The sequence below is a fragment of the Coenobita brevimanus genome, chromosome 87, assembly GCF_032717465.1.
Source record: "Coenobita brevimanus isolate Jiangsu-jjx chromosome 87, ASM3271746v2, whole genome shotgun sequence".
In the NCBI taxonomy this organism is placed as follows: Eukaryota; Metazoa; Arthropoda; class Malacostraca; order Decapoda; family Coenobitidae; genus Coenobita; species Coenobita brevimanus.
The window spans coordinates 1,673,122-1,691,142 of NC_137040.1; the positions used below are offsets into that span (position 1 = coordinate 1,673,122).

Consider the following 18,021-nt stretch of genomic DNA (forward strand, 5'->3'; position numbering starts at 1 on the left):
CAAGTGTATATATGTTAGATAAAGTTAATGAGAGGAGTTACGAAGCAAAGCTTAGTACAACTTATGAGTGAACTGGACTAATAAATTAAGAATAATTGACAGAAGAGGATGAAAAGGTATGAGAATGGGTGAGAAGAGAAAAAGAACAGAAGTGAATCTATATCTGTGAAAACAAAAACAAGGCCCATATGGTAAATCCTGAGAGGAGGAGTGCTAAAAAATATATATATATATATAGAAATAATAATACCTGTAATAAAATATCAGGGAAGAATAATAATAATAAAAAAAGGGATAGTGTGCAAATTACTAAAAAGAAAACAAAAATGCTGAACAGGTCAACAAGACAAGTAATCAGTGTACTGGACTGTACACAGAATGAAACGGTGGTGAAAGAAAGATGATTATAGGAAGACAGACAGTGAAATCAGGCAAGAACACAGAAGAAATATATCTACAAAGAGTGTGGGTGAGTCTGACAGAGCAAGGATGAGTACTGTACAGGAAACAGACTTTTAAAAAAAATGTGGTCAACTTTACCTGTACATGTAATGAGTTCTGCGGGAAGAAGCCTGGACCTCTAACCTGTTGTAAAGGCAAGGACACACCGTCACAAGAACTGCACTTGGCCATGGGATGGGTGGGGTGTAGGGCGTGAGGAGGGGTCATGTTGGCTGTGGCTCCACCAATTTTTTTTTTCTCTCACATTAAGACGTTAATCAATATATTCTTTTCTTTTACCCAACACAAAAATGGATTTGCACAGTATTTTGGTACTGTATGGATTTTCCTAATTCTCAAAATAATCCACTTATTACCTTGTACAGTAAGTATACATATATCTGACTTGTTTATTTTCTCCATACTGCATACAAACACTTTCCAGACTAACAAATATCTTTTTGCACATCTTCTTATATACAGTATGACAAAAATCTATTGTTTGCTCATTCACTGCTCTACTTAACATCTCATCAGACTGTCATTTTTAACCACAAATTCCATCTTAGATAAGAAAATGTTTGCATCAACATATAATAGCCACTTGAAAGTCACATATAACAGTGTGGTAAATATTTTTGACTGGACAAATACTAGCCTTCACCATTAAAGAAAAATCCAGTAAGTTCCGTATTAACTTCTAAAGTCTTGGAAGGTCTATTCTAAGCTCAATAAATTATCTGGCATGAGAGAGAGAGAGAGAAGGGGCTACTGGAATTGTATCTAAACTCTAAAGCATGGGTAGGTCCCTTGCTAACTCAAACAAAGTTGCTTAGCATTAGCAACAATAAAACAAAGAAGACACCCCTGGCCTGAAAAGAGAAAAGATTGATTTCAGTATGTGCATCAGCTATGGTGAAACCGAAGGTGACATAAAGAAACCATACTTTCCATCCATTTCTCTACCTATACTCATTATTACTCCTTCATTTAAACACTAATAACCATTTCTGATAACTGAATATAAACCTCCAGGGATTTCATGTAATGTATTGAGACGTGGAGATGATAAAGATTAGCATAAGGTTTTTCAGCACAAAAAGAAAACAGTCCAAGTCATCCACACAGAACCTTCTTTATTACAGGGGGTCAATGTTGTATGATACATTTTATGACAGTCTTTTTCATTATCAAGTACAGTGATCCTTCAGTTACCGCACACTTGGTTATGGCGGTTTTTGTTATCAATGCCAGATGAAAATCTGCACTCCTGCTGCTATCGTGCATTTTTTTGGCTAAAGTACGAAACTTCGTTATCACACAACTGGGCTGGTTTCTGCCAACTATGATGGTGAAAAATCTGTGGTTTCTGATGGCTTTGAGGGATTCATATATGAAGACCAACTTGAGAAATTAATCCCAAGTGGTAGAGACCACTAACTCTCCAACTCCTAGCCTTAAAACTTCTTACTTCAAGCCTATCTCAGGTCTCTATATGGTACAGGCAATCCCCCAAATTCATGGGCCCAAAATTCATGGACCCCACTTTTACATGGATTTCCCCCCAGTAAAATTAATTTGCCCTACCTTATTTTAGCCATACCATTAAATCCTTATTTGTTATTAAAGTTTTTATACAGTACTTCTGTACATATCTGTGATATTTTATGGTGTTTTTTGGTCCCAGATATGGTTTTTTAGGACTGAGTGCACTGCAGCAGTGTCGGTGGTAGTCAGCAACAACAAAATTAGCCTTAATTCTTATAATCATACCCACTTACATGTTATTTCTTACAGAAGTAAATTTTTTTTTGGTTTTAATAACAGAACAGAGTAAGGTAAAACAAGTTAATAAAAAAAATTAATCCATACACCAGATTACTGGTGTCCTCTGTATATTGTGCTATACAACAGTACAGTATGGTATATATTTGTGCTGTTTTAAGCTCGTTATAGGTTCCTATGATGGTTTCCAGGGGCTTACAGGGGTTATAGGCTACCACAGGGGCATTTTTGGGGGGGTGCATCAAAATTACGCGGAAAATCCACATTCATGGGGGTCTGTGTCCCCTGACCCCCGCGAAATGGAGGGGTTGCCTGTACGTGTTTCTTATTGTGCCCATTTTATCATTTTCTATTAACCTAACCATGACTACGTGTTTCTGATACTTACCAAAACAATATGCATGTATTTAGTAGGTCTAAATTGTTATAATGGGGAAAATTTGGGTCTATATAAGTGGGATGCCTGGAACCAATTAGGATAAATCCCACAGGCTCTGTGATTTCATTATCATGCACTAGACATGGTTCCAGTTATGTGCAATAACCAAGGGATCAAAGAACACAGTAAGTTACAGAAAATTAAAGATCTATTACCATCAATAATCCTCATCTTGCCTGTACTTTCAGTCTGGAAAGTGTCAACAGAGTTTTGTCAAACAGTCATATTCTAGGTGACACTGTAGGCTTTGCAATGCCTCTTTCTTGGTGATGTACAGTATTAGGACTATTACACTTTGATATTTACTTGCACAATAATTACACCTTTCCATTATTAACCAATCTGCATCAGAAGCACACAGGACAATTTTTAAAAGTGTGCTATACAAAGTAAATCACTTAGGAAGAAGCAATATGATAGCTCCCTTGCCAATGAGAATATGACCATAAATCCACAAACTTGGTTAAGCCACACAACAATCGCAGTTCACTTCATAATATCTCTTTGAGAGGGATGAAAGGGACAGGGAGGAGAAGCTGGGAGACAACCCCACTACCATACCATAGATCCTGGAGGCATTTAAAAGACACTCAGCAATGCCATGCAGCGCCGTTTTCTCTACAAAGAAACGTTCATGCCTTCAGCTAATTTTATATTCTTAAGATCAACCTTTGTTATCAGTGAATTTTCACTGGGCATGAAACAGGACACAATAAACTGCAAAAGCACAGACAACTAAAGGCTTATAATTCAAGCAAAGTCTAATACAGAACAGAATAAACATACTTGTAATTTCTTATGTCTTTTTTACTTGAAAAATTTATCATTCCTCACCATCCCTCCTACCAAGCTTAATTTACTACATATCACTCTGTAACACTTTTAAAGCAATGTAAATGAAACATCAAGCACTCCAAGAACAAATATAATTTTAAAAGATTTTTTTTTTCTTTGCATATAGCAATTGGGACAATTAGTGACCATACAACAGTGTAAGTGATCTAACAGTGTAAATGATTTCTGAGCGACAGCATGTTACTGCCAGTTATAAATAATACTTAGTGCTTGCACTGATAATAATGCAATCCAGCCATTGCAGTATCTACTATTAATTAGTAAAACATCTTGTCAGTTCTCCTTGTACAGCAGTTAACTAAGAGTTTCACCCAGAATTACTTGTTCACACAGACTGTACTACATATATCAGAATTCAATTTCAAAACAGCTGAATGCGCAAAATGCTGAATCTCAAGTTTATAGAGAACTGTTACAGACACCTATGGCTCCATGGGTGTTTTACTGCAGGGAGAGTATATACAGTACATGAAGTAGAACCTACAAAAATGACCAAAAATAGCATTATTCATGCTTTCAATACATAGCTGTAGTTTATGGATAAAAAAAACAATATGACAGATATAGTACACACTAAAAATAAGTATATACTTGGTCCAACATACTAATTCTAAGTTATATGGTATGGAAAGTACGTATATAGATATATAAAAAGGCAACAGACATCTCATGCCAAACAGCAGCACAAGAAGAAAAAATGGTAAGTCCTGTGAGATGGGGAATGTCAATCAGGGATATGCACATGACAGAAAATGGTCACATTCAAAACATAAAATGGACAAAATTTAGGAAATGAATATATTAATTAATTGGGTATTTTCTTTAAGATAGCCTATGCAATTAATGGGCACTGAAAAATGATTATTTTATCCATGTGAAGTACAGACAGATTATCACTGTTATGATGGCACTAAAACTGATTAAAAAGTGAAGTACCATATCTACTTTCAAACAATCCCCATACACACAACAAACTTTCCAAAGTTGCAATAAAATCAAACCTTAATTCTGAAAATGGAGACAAACCAGCAAGTTGATGGAGAACTTTGAAAATTAAACTCCAGAAATGGAGACCAACCGGCAAGTTGATGGAGAAATTTGGCAGTGATCCCCCCTGAGGAGGTCGGGACGGCTGCTGCTGCTGCTGCTGTTGCTGCTGCTGTGGGTGCTGTGAATGCTGCTGCAGGAGGTGGTGCTGAGTCTGAGGTGGCCGGAGCTGAGGAGGCCCTGTGGAATGGCATGGTGGCTTGGCCTGCAACGAAAGATACACCTTAATGAGTAAATATACTCTACACTCTACTGAACAGGCTATCCAGTAACAGATATCTACTGCCTCATGGTTTTTCATACTAAGTTAATGTACTCCACATACTACTGCATATCCAATAACAAATATAGTGATTACTTAATTTGGATAATTTTGCCTTGAGGTGGTCCACCTATATACTCATAACAGTGAGAGGTGGCTAAGAAACCCAGTCCACTCTCATCTTTTTTGAATGAGTGTGATTGGTGTGGAATGGGACGAATCTACGTAAGGTTGGGAGTACGGTACATTTGCTAACCAGTGCGGGGATACTTTCTAGGCTAAAGAGACTTCAACTGTCTGGTGCTTCTCTCTCTCTCTGTATGTATGTATGTACAATATACTGTACTGTATTTTTTTAAAGTATTTTTCTATCATATTTTCTCCTGTAATCTTTTTTCTCAAGGCCTTCAAATACAAAGGAAAGTATAGCTATTCAATATCCTGTTACAAAGCTCATTAATTCATTTGTATTCATCTGGTGGCTTTATTCACTGTAATTAATGGCCTTACAAAGTACGAGTCTCTCTCTCTCTCTCTCTCTCTCTCCACCAAGGGAACTCACCTCGCCCATGCCGGTACCTCACCTCACCACCCAGGCCATTCCATCTGCTTGTTTGACCGTATGCTTTGATTTAGGCTTTGGGTGCTTACTACATGCCATTTCTATGGCAGTACTCTTTATATATATTTAACTAACCTTTCTTATTTTTGATCATCAACACATACCCCGGTATACCTATATTTATTGCAATATACTATCAACTTCATTTCATGCATGCCTATAAAATGTTGTAGCCAATAAATAAAACATATCAAACATTAGGATCAATTTGGTGAACACTGGAGGTGTGTAGCTGATTTCCGGACTTCAGTCATGCACAGTTTAGAAAGCTTTTTTATTCTCATCAATCTGAATCCCTTCTCATAAAGCATACATAATGTTTTATGGGTTCTTGTAAGGGCATATTCACTCTCGATGACAACACCCCAGGTCGTTTTTGGTCTGCCTCTCACAACTCGACCCTCAACGTTTACACTCCTCAAGCTCCACACCCAATTGCCATCATCCATCCTCTCCACATGCCCAAACTATATCAATCTACCCCTTCTCATTACAATTCTAATTCACTCAAATCCCATTCTTCCTCTGAGATGCAATGCAGTCCAGTGATTTTTTTTCTCTCTCTCTCTCATTTGGGAATCACAACTCATGAGTGTCTAATACATAAAACTTACTATTCTGATACTAACATTTGAGATATGATCACAAAACCTATTGTAGCTCTAACTGCATCACAATCACAAAATCTTCATGACTGGACACTGTGAGATATTCAGCAGACACGACCTTTATGAGATTAACCCAAATGTGGTTGTACTGTGACACTGGTTCTATATCAGTCAACAAAATGCAATCCAGTTTAGAGATTCTGATACCTTAGAAACAACTAATTTTGACTGTAAGTTCAAGAATCTATGGTACACAGATTCTCCTGCAGTCTACAATCAGGTAACTGTTTCCTGTGGCTGTTCCTCCTTCCAAATGATGATGGCAGTGGACACAAACAAGTGTTACTGCACTTATTATGATGTGTTCATATACATATTGTACGGTACATTCATTTCACATAGCCTATTCTGCTGCAACAACTTTCAGTTTTCATTCTGTTCTTGCTACCTCCACGTGATTTTGTTCCAGCCAGAAAAGACTTCGCCAATTAAAAGATTTATAGAAAACCTAAATTAGCCTCTTCACTTCACAGATACTCTCCCAAAGCTGAATAAAATGGTCAGGTGAAAGCAAGATGAAAATATCTCCAGACTGAAGGCATAAATACTCATTAGCTAGTTTAGGAGGGAGCCTATACAAAAATTTCATAATTTGACACAATCTCCACTACCCAACTTGAGCACAATGCTGCTGTTCATATTTTCTTACTCTTAGTAAGACTATTTAAGTCACATTAGGTGAGACCCCTCATATCCTACAGACTGATGAACCAACCATACTAGTACCTACAATAGGAAAGGAGTTAAAATTTAAACCAATAAAGGGAGCCAAGCCTCTAATTTCTGATAAACAATTGTGACATGTCGAAGTTATTGGTTTTGACTACCTGCACCCCAAATTAAACACTGCAGTCAGCAATGATATACAAAGCCCACACACTTTCTACCTTTGTACAGTGCTTCAAACACTATGGCTAAAAATTGAAAGTTTGGCTGCACTCTTGTGGAGCTTAGGGCAATATGCTAAAAATAAGTCAATACAGGTACTGGTATTTAAAAACTTGACACCATCTATTGCTAATGAAGGTTTAAGCAGTGACCTCTGTGATGCTAATTCCTGTGCATACTTCATTTATTCACGATATTTACTGTAATTTATTTACCTACTTTCAGTTTTGTACTTCAAGTACAGTACTCTGTACTGTACCTAAGCATAATGGCTTTCCTTTCTCATACAATATTAACCCTCTCACTATTGTAGTATTTTTCTCAGTTTTATTTTTATTACCTCCACATGATTTTATTCAACTTTCAAGAGGTACCTTGTAGTGAAGGCTTTACGTAACTCTTCCAGCTTTAAATGTTTCTCCTCAGCTGAATAAAATAATCTGGAGGTAGTAAGGAAAAATTAAAATTATACTGATATCATCAAACTGACAGTATTAAATTCCTCACAAAGAGGATGGTGTCTAAGGGCTACGACAAGTTGTGCGAGGCAAACCAAACAAAAAAGACAACATCCTGCCTTATTGATAACACTAATTCCTGCAAGTAACCCTAAATGTGAAGTTCCCTGGGATTATAGAGACTGCTCACAGTAAACACGTATGATTATTGCTCATTTACTTGCCATGAATGCTATTTATAGGACTACAGGTGTTTTTAAGGTCCATTTTATTCTAAGGCTACCGGTGTTCCATTTAATTCTCCTTTTTCTGCATAATTTTTGAAGTTATTAGTTACGATCATCATCTCAACCAAATTTGCCATTAATACAAAAGGTGGTGGTGCTAAAGAAGGGTGCTTTCATGAGGAGGCACTGCTATTACTATGCTACTCCAACCTGGCCCAGATTTTCATCCTTTTGCAGCTTACATCACATGGCTCTGTGACAGAATAAAACAATAGTGACTCTACCTCCTTTCCACAACACTTCTTCATTACGAACACCACATTCTAATGTTCATCTATTTTTACAATGCAGCATTCAAGAGGAAGAAATGGAGATTTTAGAACAGGTTAGAGCAAAAAAGGGGATAGGTGGCTCCACTGCCTAGTTACACAAATATCTCTCAACTACTACCCTGTCTTCTAAAAGGAGAACGGCAGATTGTAGGAGGGCAAACTAAGCCTGCAGCCCACTGGATTCATATTTCAGATAAACTTGGGGCAATAATTGCAAAGGGTGGTATGGATCCAGAAATGAAAACACGAGCACAAAGGTATAGCTACCAACTGTGCCTCGTTAAATGGCCCATATATCAACTGACTTATCTTTTCAAGTTCTCAAAATTCTTAGCTACCATTCACCAGCCTACCATTGCACATACTGTACATGCACACACTAGTTAACCCTTAGGAACTATGAGTTTCCACCTATCTACAGTATCTATTTACAGCCAGACGCCTTAATCCCAGAGGAGGTGGCTAGAAACATATCACACCATATCACACAGTCCTCCACCATTAGGTTGCCCTATCTTTAACACACATTCTCCTCCCTTTCCTGTTCCTTATCACAGCTTTCAAAGAATCAGCAACCTGTCTTCTCTGTTGTACATTTTCAAGCACTTCATCCTTTACACTTCCATCCTTACTCCCTACACTGCCCAAGTACTTAAACACACTCACATTTTCCATTTCCTCCTCATCCAGTCTCACTATACATTCAGTGGCTTCACTTCACTCAAAGACCATAACCTGACTCTTCTCTACATTCACCTTTAGATTCCACTTCTTACACACTCTCCCAAACTCATTCATCAAGCCTTGCAGTTCCCTTTTGTCTGTACTTGAAAATAAAGTATCATCTGCAAACTAAAGTGCAGGGATATTCCAAACACTGCCCTCTTAAACAGTAATAAAAGCTAATAACAATAACCACAACAACAACAATAATAATAATAATAATAAAATACAGTAACAATAAATTTAAGAAAATAGCTAAAAGTACAGAAAATGTCTAAAGAAACATATGAAGTTGAGTCAACCACTGAATTACCAGCCAATCATAAAATCCCAGTAGCTTTGTTTTTGGTGTATTACAAGTCTATACCCCCGTTTCTAGGGGGAAAGCAGCCTAGGTATATAGACAGATAGATGGACAAGTATGTAAAAGTTGCTACTTTACCCACTTCACTAGAATGTCCAATTTTTCATCTTATTCTGGCTACAGGCCAGAATCGGTAGAGTGGCGGCCTGCAGTCCCAGTGGCCCCAGGATTGAATCCCGGCTGGGGCAGAGAACAGTTTAAAGATTAGATTTTCATAAAAAGCAGACTATACTGATCTACCATATGACCCAATGACGTCGTAAAAATACGCCCGCTAACACCAGTACATCACCCTGTAAGACAGCCCTTGCACATATTCAATATGGACGGTAGCCATTAGCTCCGAAGTGGTGACATGTGGAGGTGTGTAGGAGGACTAATAGGCCTTGGGATAGGCCCTAAAGCCTTTGCCCACAGTTGGACGGACACACACACACACACACACACACACACACACACACACACAAAGCTATAAACAACAATTTAACTAGTCACGAACAACCTCTAATAATGAAAGGGTGAATGAAGGCTATATCTAACCCCTCCAATTTTAAACACATAAATGCCATTGGAGAATATGGATTAAAGTGAAGATACCCTTGGGTTGAAGGGTTAAACTGGTTTGAACGTACGCTATTATGTTTATAGGATGTGAGCTGCCTACTGCTTCCTTCATCTTTATTACTCTTTTCCTGTGTCTGCACTCTCTCTTCCGATACAATATCTCCCATCTTTCATGTTGCTTGTTATTACTCTTCTCTACTTTTTCAGGTGGCTTTACATTGAGTGACAAGCCAAATGGTTTCCTGTAAAACCTAAGAAACCATTCACGATGTTGGGTGGTAACCATTTAACCAACCCATGCATGTTCCCTATGTGTCAGCAGGTGGGTTGGTGGAGGGTCAGTGCCTCTCCCCATTAAACAACTAACTCAATGACGAATGACCATCCCTCACGAGACTATGGTGTCTGGCTATAAATAGGCAGACTGAGAGAGTTGGAGAGGACATCCTCTAGCGGCACAAGTCAGGGGGTAATGGAGGCATTTTGGTTGTAGTCGCCCGTTCTGGCTATAGGTATAAAGTGATAGATAGACAGATAGAAAGACAGATAGATATATATACCAGGAGTGAAAAATAAAAATGCTAGGATATTCTTCCCTTAAATGTTGCTGGTCCTTTAGTGATATAAAAGATAAGCAACAAAGTGCATTCCCCTAAAATGCATAGGGTTACGTAAAGAAACCTAACCCCTTCATTCTGATGACATATGGTATACCTTTCACCCAGGCCAGATGCTGATATTAAACTCAAGAAGAACATCTAACAATGAAGGTGTCAAGGAAGGCTGTTTCCAACCATCTCAGTACAAAACATTTATCCCATGGCAAAATGGTCTGGTGATAAAAAGAAGTTAACTAGCCCCAGGTTCCTACGCTCCTCATGGGGCAACGTAGGATTGGATGATGGATGGATGGATGGAAGAAAAAAACAAGTCAACATTCTAGAGGTTAACAATAAGAGGTACAGCTACAAGCAAAACTCTGTCAACACTTTGCTGGATGTGGCAACTGAAGGTGTTATAGGGACTACTTTTTTTAAACTTTATAGAAAATGTTGGGTGGTAGCCATATAACCAACCTGTGTGTGTTCCCTACATGTCAACATGTGGGCTGGCAGAGGGTTAGTGCCCCTTCCCATAACAAGACAAACAACCATCCCTAATGGGATTATGGTTTCTAGCTATAGACTGATAGAAAATATAAAGCATACAACCAAATATAATGTGAAGAAAGGATATTCTCTGTCATTTGGGGATGAGGAAGTAATATGTAAGGCAAAATACAACGCTGACTCAGGATCACTGGTGAACTTTTCCTCACGGCCGTAACTTTGGGCTCATAACCTCCACTCTGCCTTCAAACACTTATCAAAACGTCATGCCAGTATCATTTTTTACAAAACCCTTGCATTATCATGGTCAATATTAATTCTAGACCATCTCATGCACATACAAAAAACAGCAAGCAATAAATTCAGCCTTTGCACTGCTAGTACTTTTTTTTTACTATTTTTTCAATATCCATTAGGTAAAGCACTCTCAAATATCAACAGTGACACTTGGCAGCATTGCTGCATGTTCAAACATTAGCTCTCAACACTCACCACAGCAAATTGGCAAAGAGAAAAATACTTAGGAATGATCAAGACAGGCTTTCAATGGTTGAGTTTGTATTACCAACCTATTCACTGGGATAAACAATGACAATATCAGCGATTAAGTATAACAAATTGGCAACATATCGCGTACTAGGAAGTCTTCACACATAGATCATACGCGTCTAAACACTCGCTTCATTCACAGAAAACAAATGCCGTTTTGGAATGATGTATCATAGCTTTTCCAAAATACACCACCATTATTTGAAGCCACCAGAGAGGATTTTTGTGTGGGGACACGTACTTTAGTCAGCGTTTGGACTTCATCCATAATCTGGTCGAAATGCTTCTTCCCCTCGGCATTCCTCTGTTCCAGTAGAGCGATCTTTTCCTGAAATTTTCTCGGGCTTGGCGTCGCCATTTTGGAATAAGCGAATGTTTGTTGTGGTTCAACACTGCACCAACCTCTGCATTCAAAGTCAATCTCAATATCTCTTAAAAAGCTTGTTTCACCCGACAAATCACAAATTATCTCAGAGTCGGATTAAAATTTAGCTCAATATATTCCTTGTTATACATCTAAGCATTTTATCAAAGCAAACATCGGTTTTATTGCCTAAAAATGAAAGTCACTATAATTAGTTTATCGCAATGCGTAATTGTATGATGAAGGAAATAAGCTTTGCTGTACAACAAGATGTTATTATTAATTTATCATATTGACCCGGCATAATCCATAACTGACTGTTTTAAGACACATAGTGTTTTATGAATGATTATTCGAGGCTTTGTTTTCATCTCAAGGTCATTCCCGTTTTCAGTGATGACGGTCAGCTGAGGGGACTGGCACACCTCCGTTACTCCTCATTTTTTTTTCATCCCCCCCTCGAGCGTCACAATAACTCTGAGTTCTTATTTGTGCACCGTCAGTGGACCGATTCATTCTTCTTTTGAGTAAAACCTCATTCATACTTAGTCTACAGTACTGGCAAGGAAGGGAGGGATAAGTCAAGATGCTTAAACCGAGGACTCTGACTCAGATCCTCAGCCAGGCCAATACTGCTGGGGTGCAGAGCGCTTTGTAAGTAATTTTTTTGTACTGTGTTCAATTCTTTAGCACAAGTAACATATGAGAAGAGTTGGATATGTACACTCATTAATTTTAACCTTTTATAACAGTGTAAGCTAGCTGTTTCAAGATATTTTCCACATGCAGAGCTCTGTTATTATTACCGTTTTTTTTTTTTTTTTTTTTTTTTTAGCCAATCCTTAGCACCATTGACATTTTAGGAGAGTAAGACCCGATCAACTATTGCTTTTAACCTTTTGTAATAACACCTTGTAACAGCTTTTATTGTGTTTAACCATTTCTTAGCAACACTGACTTAGGAGGGTGGATCAGATCAACCATTACTTTGACATATTAGTAGAGGCGTATTACAGCAACTTTAAGTACTGTTGTCACTGCAGGTTCTGATTGGCTTGTGTGTGTGTGTGTGTGTGTGTGTGTGTGTGCAATCATTCTATATCTTTGACATTTACAAACGAGTATTTTTTTTTTATATATATGTCCAACTCTGGGCAAAGGCTTCATAACCCGTTATCAAGGCCCGGTAGTCCTCCTACATCCACACACCTGCACATGTCACCACTTTGGCATTAACACCCACAACCCATATTGAATACATGCTAGGGCTGTCTCATACAGGATTGGTGTATTGGTATTAGTCGGGGTATTTTTACGACATGTTCCGGGTCGTCTGGTAGATCAGTAAAGTCTGCTCTAATGAAATTCAGATCCTTAAACTGTTCCCTGCCCCAGTGGGCTTTCAAACCTGGGTCCATGAGGACTGCAGGTGACCTCTCTACAGATTCGGCCACCGCCTCCCCCAACCTGTGCTTTTTAACCTTTATAAATGCCCGGTGGTGTTTCAAGAGTATAGCACATAATATAAATTTTGAGTGTGCAGAGTGCCTTGCAAATCCAGTTTCTTATTGTATACGGTACCGTATTTTTCCTTAGCTGTTTTGATATTAGAGGAAAGATGTAATCAACTATGGTATTGCTTTTATTTTCAGTTTTATTTGTTTAAATTGTAAGTTACCTGTGTCAAGAGTACGTTATAGTACAATATGTCAAAGATTGGCAGTTATTTGTGGTGGTTATTTACAGACTGTTTTGGCTTACCTGTGAATGCATACCTATGAACATACTGTATAGTGGGGAATTAAGAAGATGACCTTGTGTTGATCCCCACCTCTTAAGACTTGTCAGTCAGTACTATATCCCTACTATTGACATGTTTTTCACCAGCTTGTTTTTGCCCTGTGTGAATTGATTTTGCAGGTTGCCAGAAACATGTTTTTAGATCATAAACTAACCTCATTTAACCAAATGAAAAGAGATAGGAGCAACAACAAATGGTGCCCATACCTTACTCTTCACTCTATTCCTTTATAAATCTATATCTGTCTATAGTGAGATGCTATAATCCCGAAAGGGGTGGCCATTTGACACTGAGTTGGTTGTTTTAGAGGGAGGGACACTACCCCTCCACCAACCCACTTATTGACACATACGGTACATGAATGGATTGGTTATATGGTTACCACCGAGCATTGTAAATGATTTCCTGGCTTATGGGAAATCATTTGGCTTGTGACTTAATGTAATATCACCTGAAAAGGAAAGAAGAGTAATAAAAAGTAACAGGAAAGATGGGGTAATGGCTGTTATTTTTAGGCTGTTGAACTTGGAGGGTGCACTACTGGCCTTCAGTGGGTATGGAGATCGGGATGCACGTGTGACAGCAGCCATCGCTAGCAACATCTGGGCCGTGTATGAGAAGAATGGACGTAATGCCTTCTCAGAGGACAGACTAAACATGGTGCTGATGGAGTGTGAGGTGAGTAGATAGGCAGTTAGTTCCTATCAGTACTGTACTGTTCTGCTTTTACTGTTTCTTTATTTTTGTTAATATCTCTTACGAGGTATGTAGGGACGCTCACCATCCACTCACTCAGTGTAGTGCTGCCCTCGGGTGTCTGCCCTTTCCTCTCCTCCATCCTTCTTTCCTTCCATCCTCTCCTGTCTTTCTTTCCTTCGTTCATTCTTCGACCTTCTTCGTACGGGTGACTTTACACTCTCTCTTCTTTCTTTCCTTCATTCTTTCCTCTTCCATCTGCCTATGGGTGAATCTACAATGAGTGACAAGCCAAATGGTTTCCAGTACACTGGGAAACCATTTACTATGCTGAGTGGTAACCATATAACCAAATTTTGGCGCCTGGTGGTTTAGTGGGTAATTACGGCGCTCCAATTGGATTGAGCTGGTGAAGGTTTATATCCAAGGTGTGGTTGGGGTTTATTGCTCACGTAATGCCACTCAGGGATGAGTGAGGCTGGTCACTGTCATCTTAAATGTCAGGACTAACGTGTCTAGCCTCGGGCTTCTCTGCTTCTCGTGGGGAAACGTAGGACTGGATGGTAATGATGACGATGATGATGATGATGTCAATATCTCTTATGTTATTGTTGTAAAGGATGTTTAATTTAATATGGTATAAGTAATGTACAGTTGCAGTCAGGAAATATCATTCCACTTTTTGATCGAGACATGATGAAACTTTTACATTACACAATATTCTGAAATGTTTGTTGGGGTTCAAAAATAACATCACTCATTCTCAAAAGTCATTTTTCACTGTTTTGCTATTTATCATAAGGCAGTAGGTTGACATTAGAGTTCGCGATAGTTCAAGATGTGGTGTACAAGGTGATTCATTTAGTTGTTGCAGAACCTCCTATGCCATGTACTGTATGGCCCATGGTATATTGTCATCTTGGTAGCTCCCTGTTCTGAAATCCACCAGTGCCAGATCTGGGTAATTTAGATGTTATTTAGATATAAAGGAGCGTTGTGGTGTGGATGTGGATGTGATAGGAAGCGTTAGGAGGAACACACTGAGGTGGTTTGGCCATGTGGAGAGGATGGAGGGTGAGAGACTGATGAGGAGAGTGTATTTGAGTGAAGTGGAGGGGGGGAGAGGTATATGAGAGAGGGGGGTGTGAGTTGGGAGCAAGGCAGTCAAATGGCGGGGGACAGGGCAACGTGGAGGCGATTTGTTTGTGGCCACCCTGTACGGGATTGAGGCGTCTGGCAATAGATAGATGTTATGGTATGCAGTCTTTATATATATATATATATATATACACTGTATACAGTATATCCTTAGTTTTTTACCTTACCTCATTCTTAGGGAAAGAGGTTTGGATAATACTGATAGTCATATTGATAATAATGGAAATGCCCAAGTCTTCATTAATTTTTACTTTACTCATACTACTACCAGATTTTTTTTTATTTTTTTTATTTATTCATTTATATATTATTTTTTTTTTACAGCATCATAGGCACAGCACTGAAGTAGTTAATGAAGGTTGTGTCTAATCCCTACAACTCAGAAAGTCTCGTGTAAGCTAAATAAAATCATCAGGGAAATTAACCACTTGAAGTTGGGTTATTGTAAAACTATTTTAGATCATTCTTTCTGCTACATTCAGTGGTAGCTCTCCCTATTTTAGAAGTTATTGAAGTTTATATAAATTAAGGCAGCTGGAACCTCAGTCTGGTATATGAATTAAGAATCAGGCTTGAGTCTCATTCTTGATATCCATTGAATAATTAGAGGATATTGAGCACCCAGCTTTTTCAACATGGTATGCCAGATATTTGGTTTTCAGCTGTCTGGAAGTTGACCATTCAATGCATCCCTAAATCATTTTGTAATTTTTGTCTGTGCAGGAGGGTAAAGTGTGTGTTACCCAAGTGGCAAACCTACTGCTGTGCATCTATGCTAAGGAAAATGTTGGCTTTGGTCTCCTGCGTGCTAAGACCCAGGCGCTAGCTCGTTATTTAGATGGACCGCTCAGGCAAGTGGCAACGGCCTGAGGTGGGATGGGCCAAGGTGAAGCATGGATGATGACACTATGTATCTTACTAGACATTCAGATTGTTATGTAATTTTATGTTTGATAAATGATGTGGATGGGAAGTAGAGGCAGTATGATGGTGATTGGGATTTGTTTGTTGAAGTTATGAATACAACATTCTCATTTTTTAATTATTTGAATGCTTGATGATGTTCCAGTGATGATTACAGTACCTGAGTCCTTGTTATATGTCATTGATGTGTTCAAGAATATCACAGCTTTTTCCATGCAGTTAACTGGCACTGTATTTTATATACCTGTATAGAAAAACAGGCAGATCAGCTTTTTAAGTGCTGTAGCAGTGTAAGTTTTTTTTTTTTTTTTTTTTTTCCTACTGCAGATTTCATGGCAGAAATGAGTGTCAAAAAGAAAGAAAGAAAAGTTAGCATATAACAAGGACTTTCTGTACAATGGCATTTCAACCGTAACTTTGTATGTACAGACTTAGTAGACCTTAGAATATTTGTCATCTGTGATATAGCATACGTAATGAGTTGTATTTCATTTTATAAATATTACTGAAACTTCCTATGCATTCACTGTCTGCAATTAACAGATGTGCTTGCCACCATCTTTCATAATCTTTATTAATTTACACTGTCTTGAAATTATCAGAACCTAATGATATCTTGCTAAATTAGGCTAACCAGTAATATTCCAGCAGCTTGGAAGGGCTGGACTCTCTCTTAAATACTGTAATCCAGAACCACAGAAGTCTATTTATCTGTCTATAGCCTGATACCTTAGTCCCAGAAGAGGTGACCTTCATATCACCCAGCCCTCCATGTTCAGGCTGTCCCCTATCCAATCCCTCCCCCTCCTCCCCAACATACCTCCACCCCATCCTCTATCTCATTCTTGGTCTTCCCCTCCCCTCACCCCATCCTCCTTCATACACACTCTCCTAGTTAGTTTCTCATTCTCCATTCTATCCACATTGCCAAACCATCTCTTCTCTTAATCGGTTTGGAATCCCAGAAGTGTAAGCGAGTTATTGACCATGACCATACGTTGTCCACTCAACCTCAGTGTCCCCTCCCCCCTCCTTTTCTTTAAGTGACTGTACTGTATATACAGTATCATAGCCCATACTCTGACTCTGGCCTTATTTAGTTATTGGTTTACATTTTATCTCTGTCTCCTCATTCTGAGACAGGTTAACTTTAGCAAGTTTTTCTCATGCTCTTGACTGTAATTTTTTTTTGTTTATTTACAGCAGTATATTATTAAAATACCCATGTCATATGGTAATAAAACAGTGATTGCATTTTTCCCTTTCTGTGCTCTATATATGTAAAGTACACTGTTTGTGTTACCATGGAACTGTGGTCAGTTACTGCATTTTTTTTTTTTTTTCCATGTTTACGTGAGTTAACCACTCATGCATTGCAACAGTTACTATGCTGGATGTAGGGCCGCAGTTATGTCACTACTGTAGATGTATGGATACTTCTATAAAGGCTGTTTACTGTTCATCTGATGTAAAATATTTGTCATATTTGCTTTTTCCTCAAATCTTGTTAAATAAAGCATCTGGTCATACCTTACCTTGAAATAAATACAGTACCAAATGATTTCATACTTTGGACTGTTATTCTTATACTTTCAGTGTATATTCATAAAGTAATTAACAGCATATTACATGTCATAAATCACACATATAAGTATCAGGAAGCCTTAACCTGTATAGCAATAATGTTGAATTCTTCTGCTTCATTACAGATTACAGCATTCAGTTCCACTTACCTCACTGAATTT

The 18,021-nt window shown here is 38.3% G+C and overlaps 2 protein-coding genes across 2 annotated transcripts in view; one reads left to right on the plus strand and one right to left on the minus strand.

The window, feature by feature from the left end:
* LOC145410961 (uncharacterized) overlaps positions 1 to 11,697 on the minus strand; it is a 48,523-nt gene extending 36,826 nt beyond the window's left edge. Inside the window, exons 1-3 of the mRNA XM_080281016.1 lie at positions 11,575 to 11,697; positions 4,599 to 4,772; positions 547 to 585 (exon numbers count right to left, since the gene is read on the minus strand). Coding sequence (XP_080137142.1) covers positions 547 to 585; positions 4,599 to 4,772; positions 11,575 to 11,691 — 330 coding nt within the window. The 5' untranslated portion in view covers positions 11,692 to 11,697. The remainder of the gene's footprint in view (positions 1 to 546; positions 586 to 4,598; positions 4,773 to 11,574) is intronic.
* Positions 11,698 to 12,118: 421 nt separating this feature from the next.
* On the plus strand, positions 12,119 to 16,618 carry Lamtor2 (Late endosomal/lysosomal adaptor, MAPK and MTOR activator 2). Its single transcript, XM_080281061.1, has 3 exons — positions 12,119 to 12,351; positions 14,014 to 14,176; positions 16,076 to 16,618. The coding sequence occupies exons 1-3, from the start codon at positions 12,284 to 12,286 to the stop codon at positions 16,220 to 16,222; spliced, it is 378 nt and encodes a 125-aa protein (XP_080137187.1). The 5' UTR covers positions 12,119 to 12,283; the 3' UTR covers positions 16,223 to 16,618.
* The last annotated feature ends 1,403 nt before the right edge of the window (positions 16,619 to 18,021 follow it).

Bases quoted from the DNA above. Each gene is read 5' to 3' on its own strand.
- Lamtor2 (XM_080281061.1), top strand. From the start codon at position 12,284: ATGCTTAAACCGAGGACTCTGACTCAGATCCTCAGCCAGGCCAATACT. The intron at 12,352-14,013 runs GTAAGTAATTTT...TGTTATTTTTAG, and splicing joins GCTGGGGTGCAGAGCGCTTT to GCTGTTGAACTTGGAGGGTG. The intron at 14,177-16,075 runs GTGAGTAGATAG...TTGTCTGTGCAG, and splicing joins TGGTGCTGATGGAGTGTGAG to GAGGGTAAAGTGTGTGTTAC.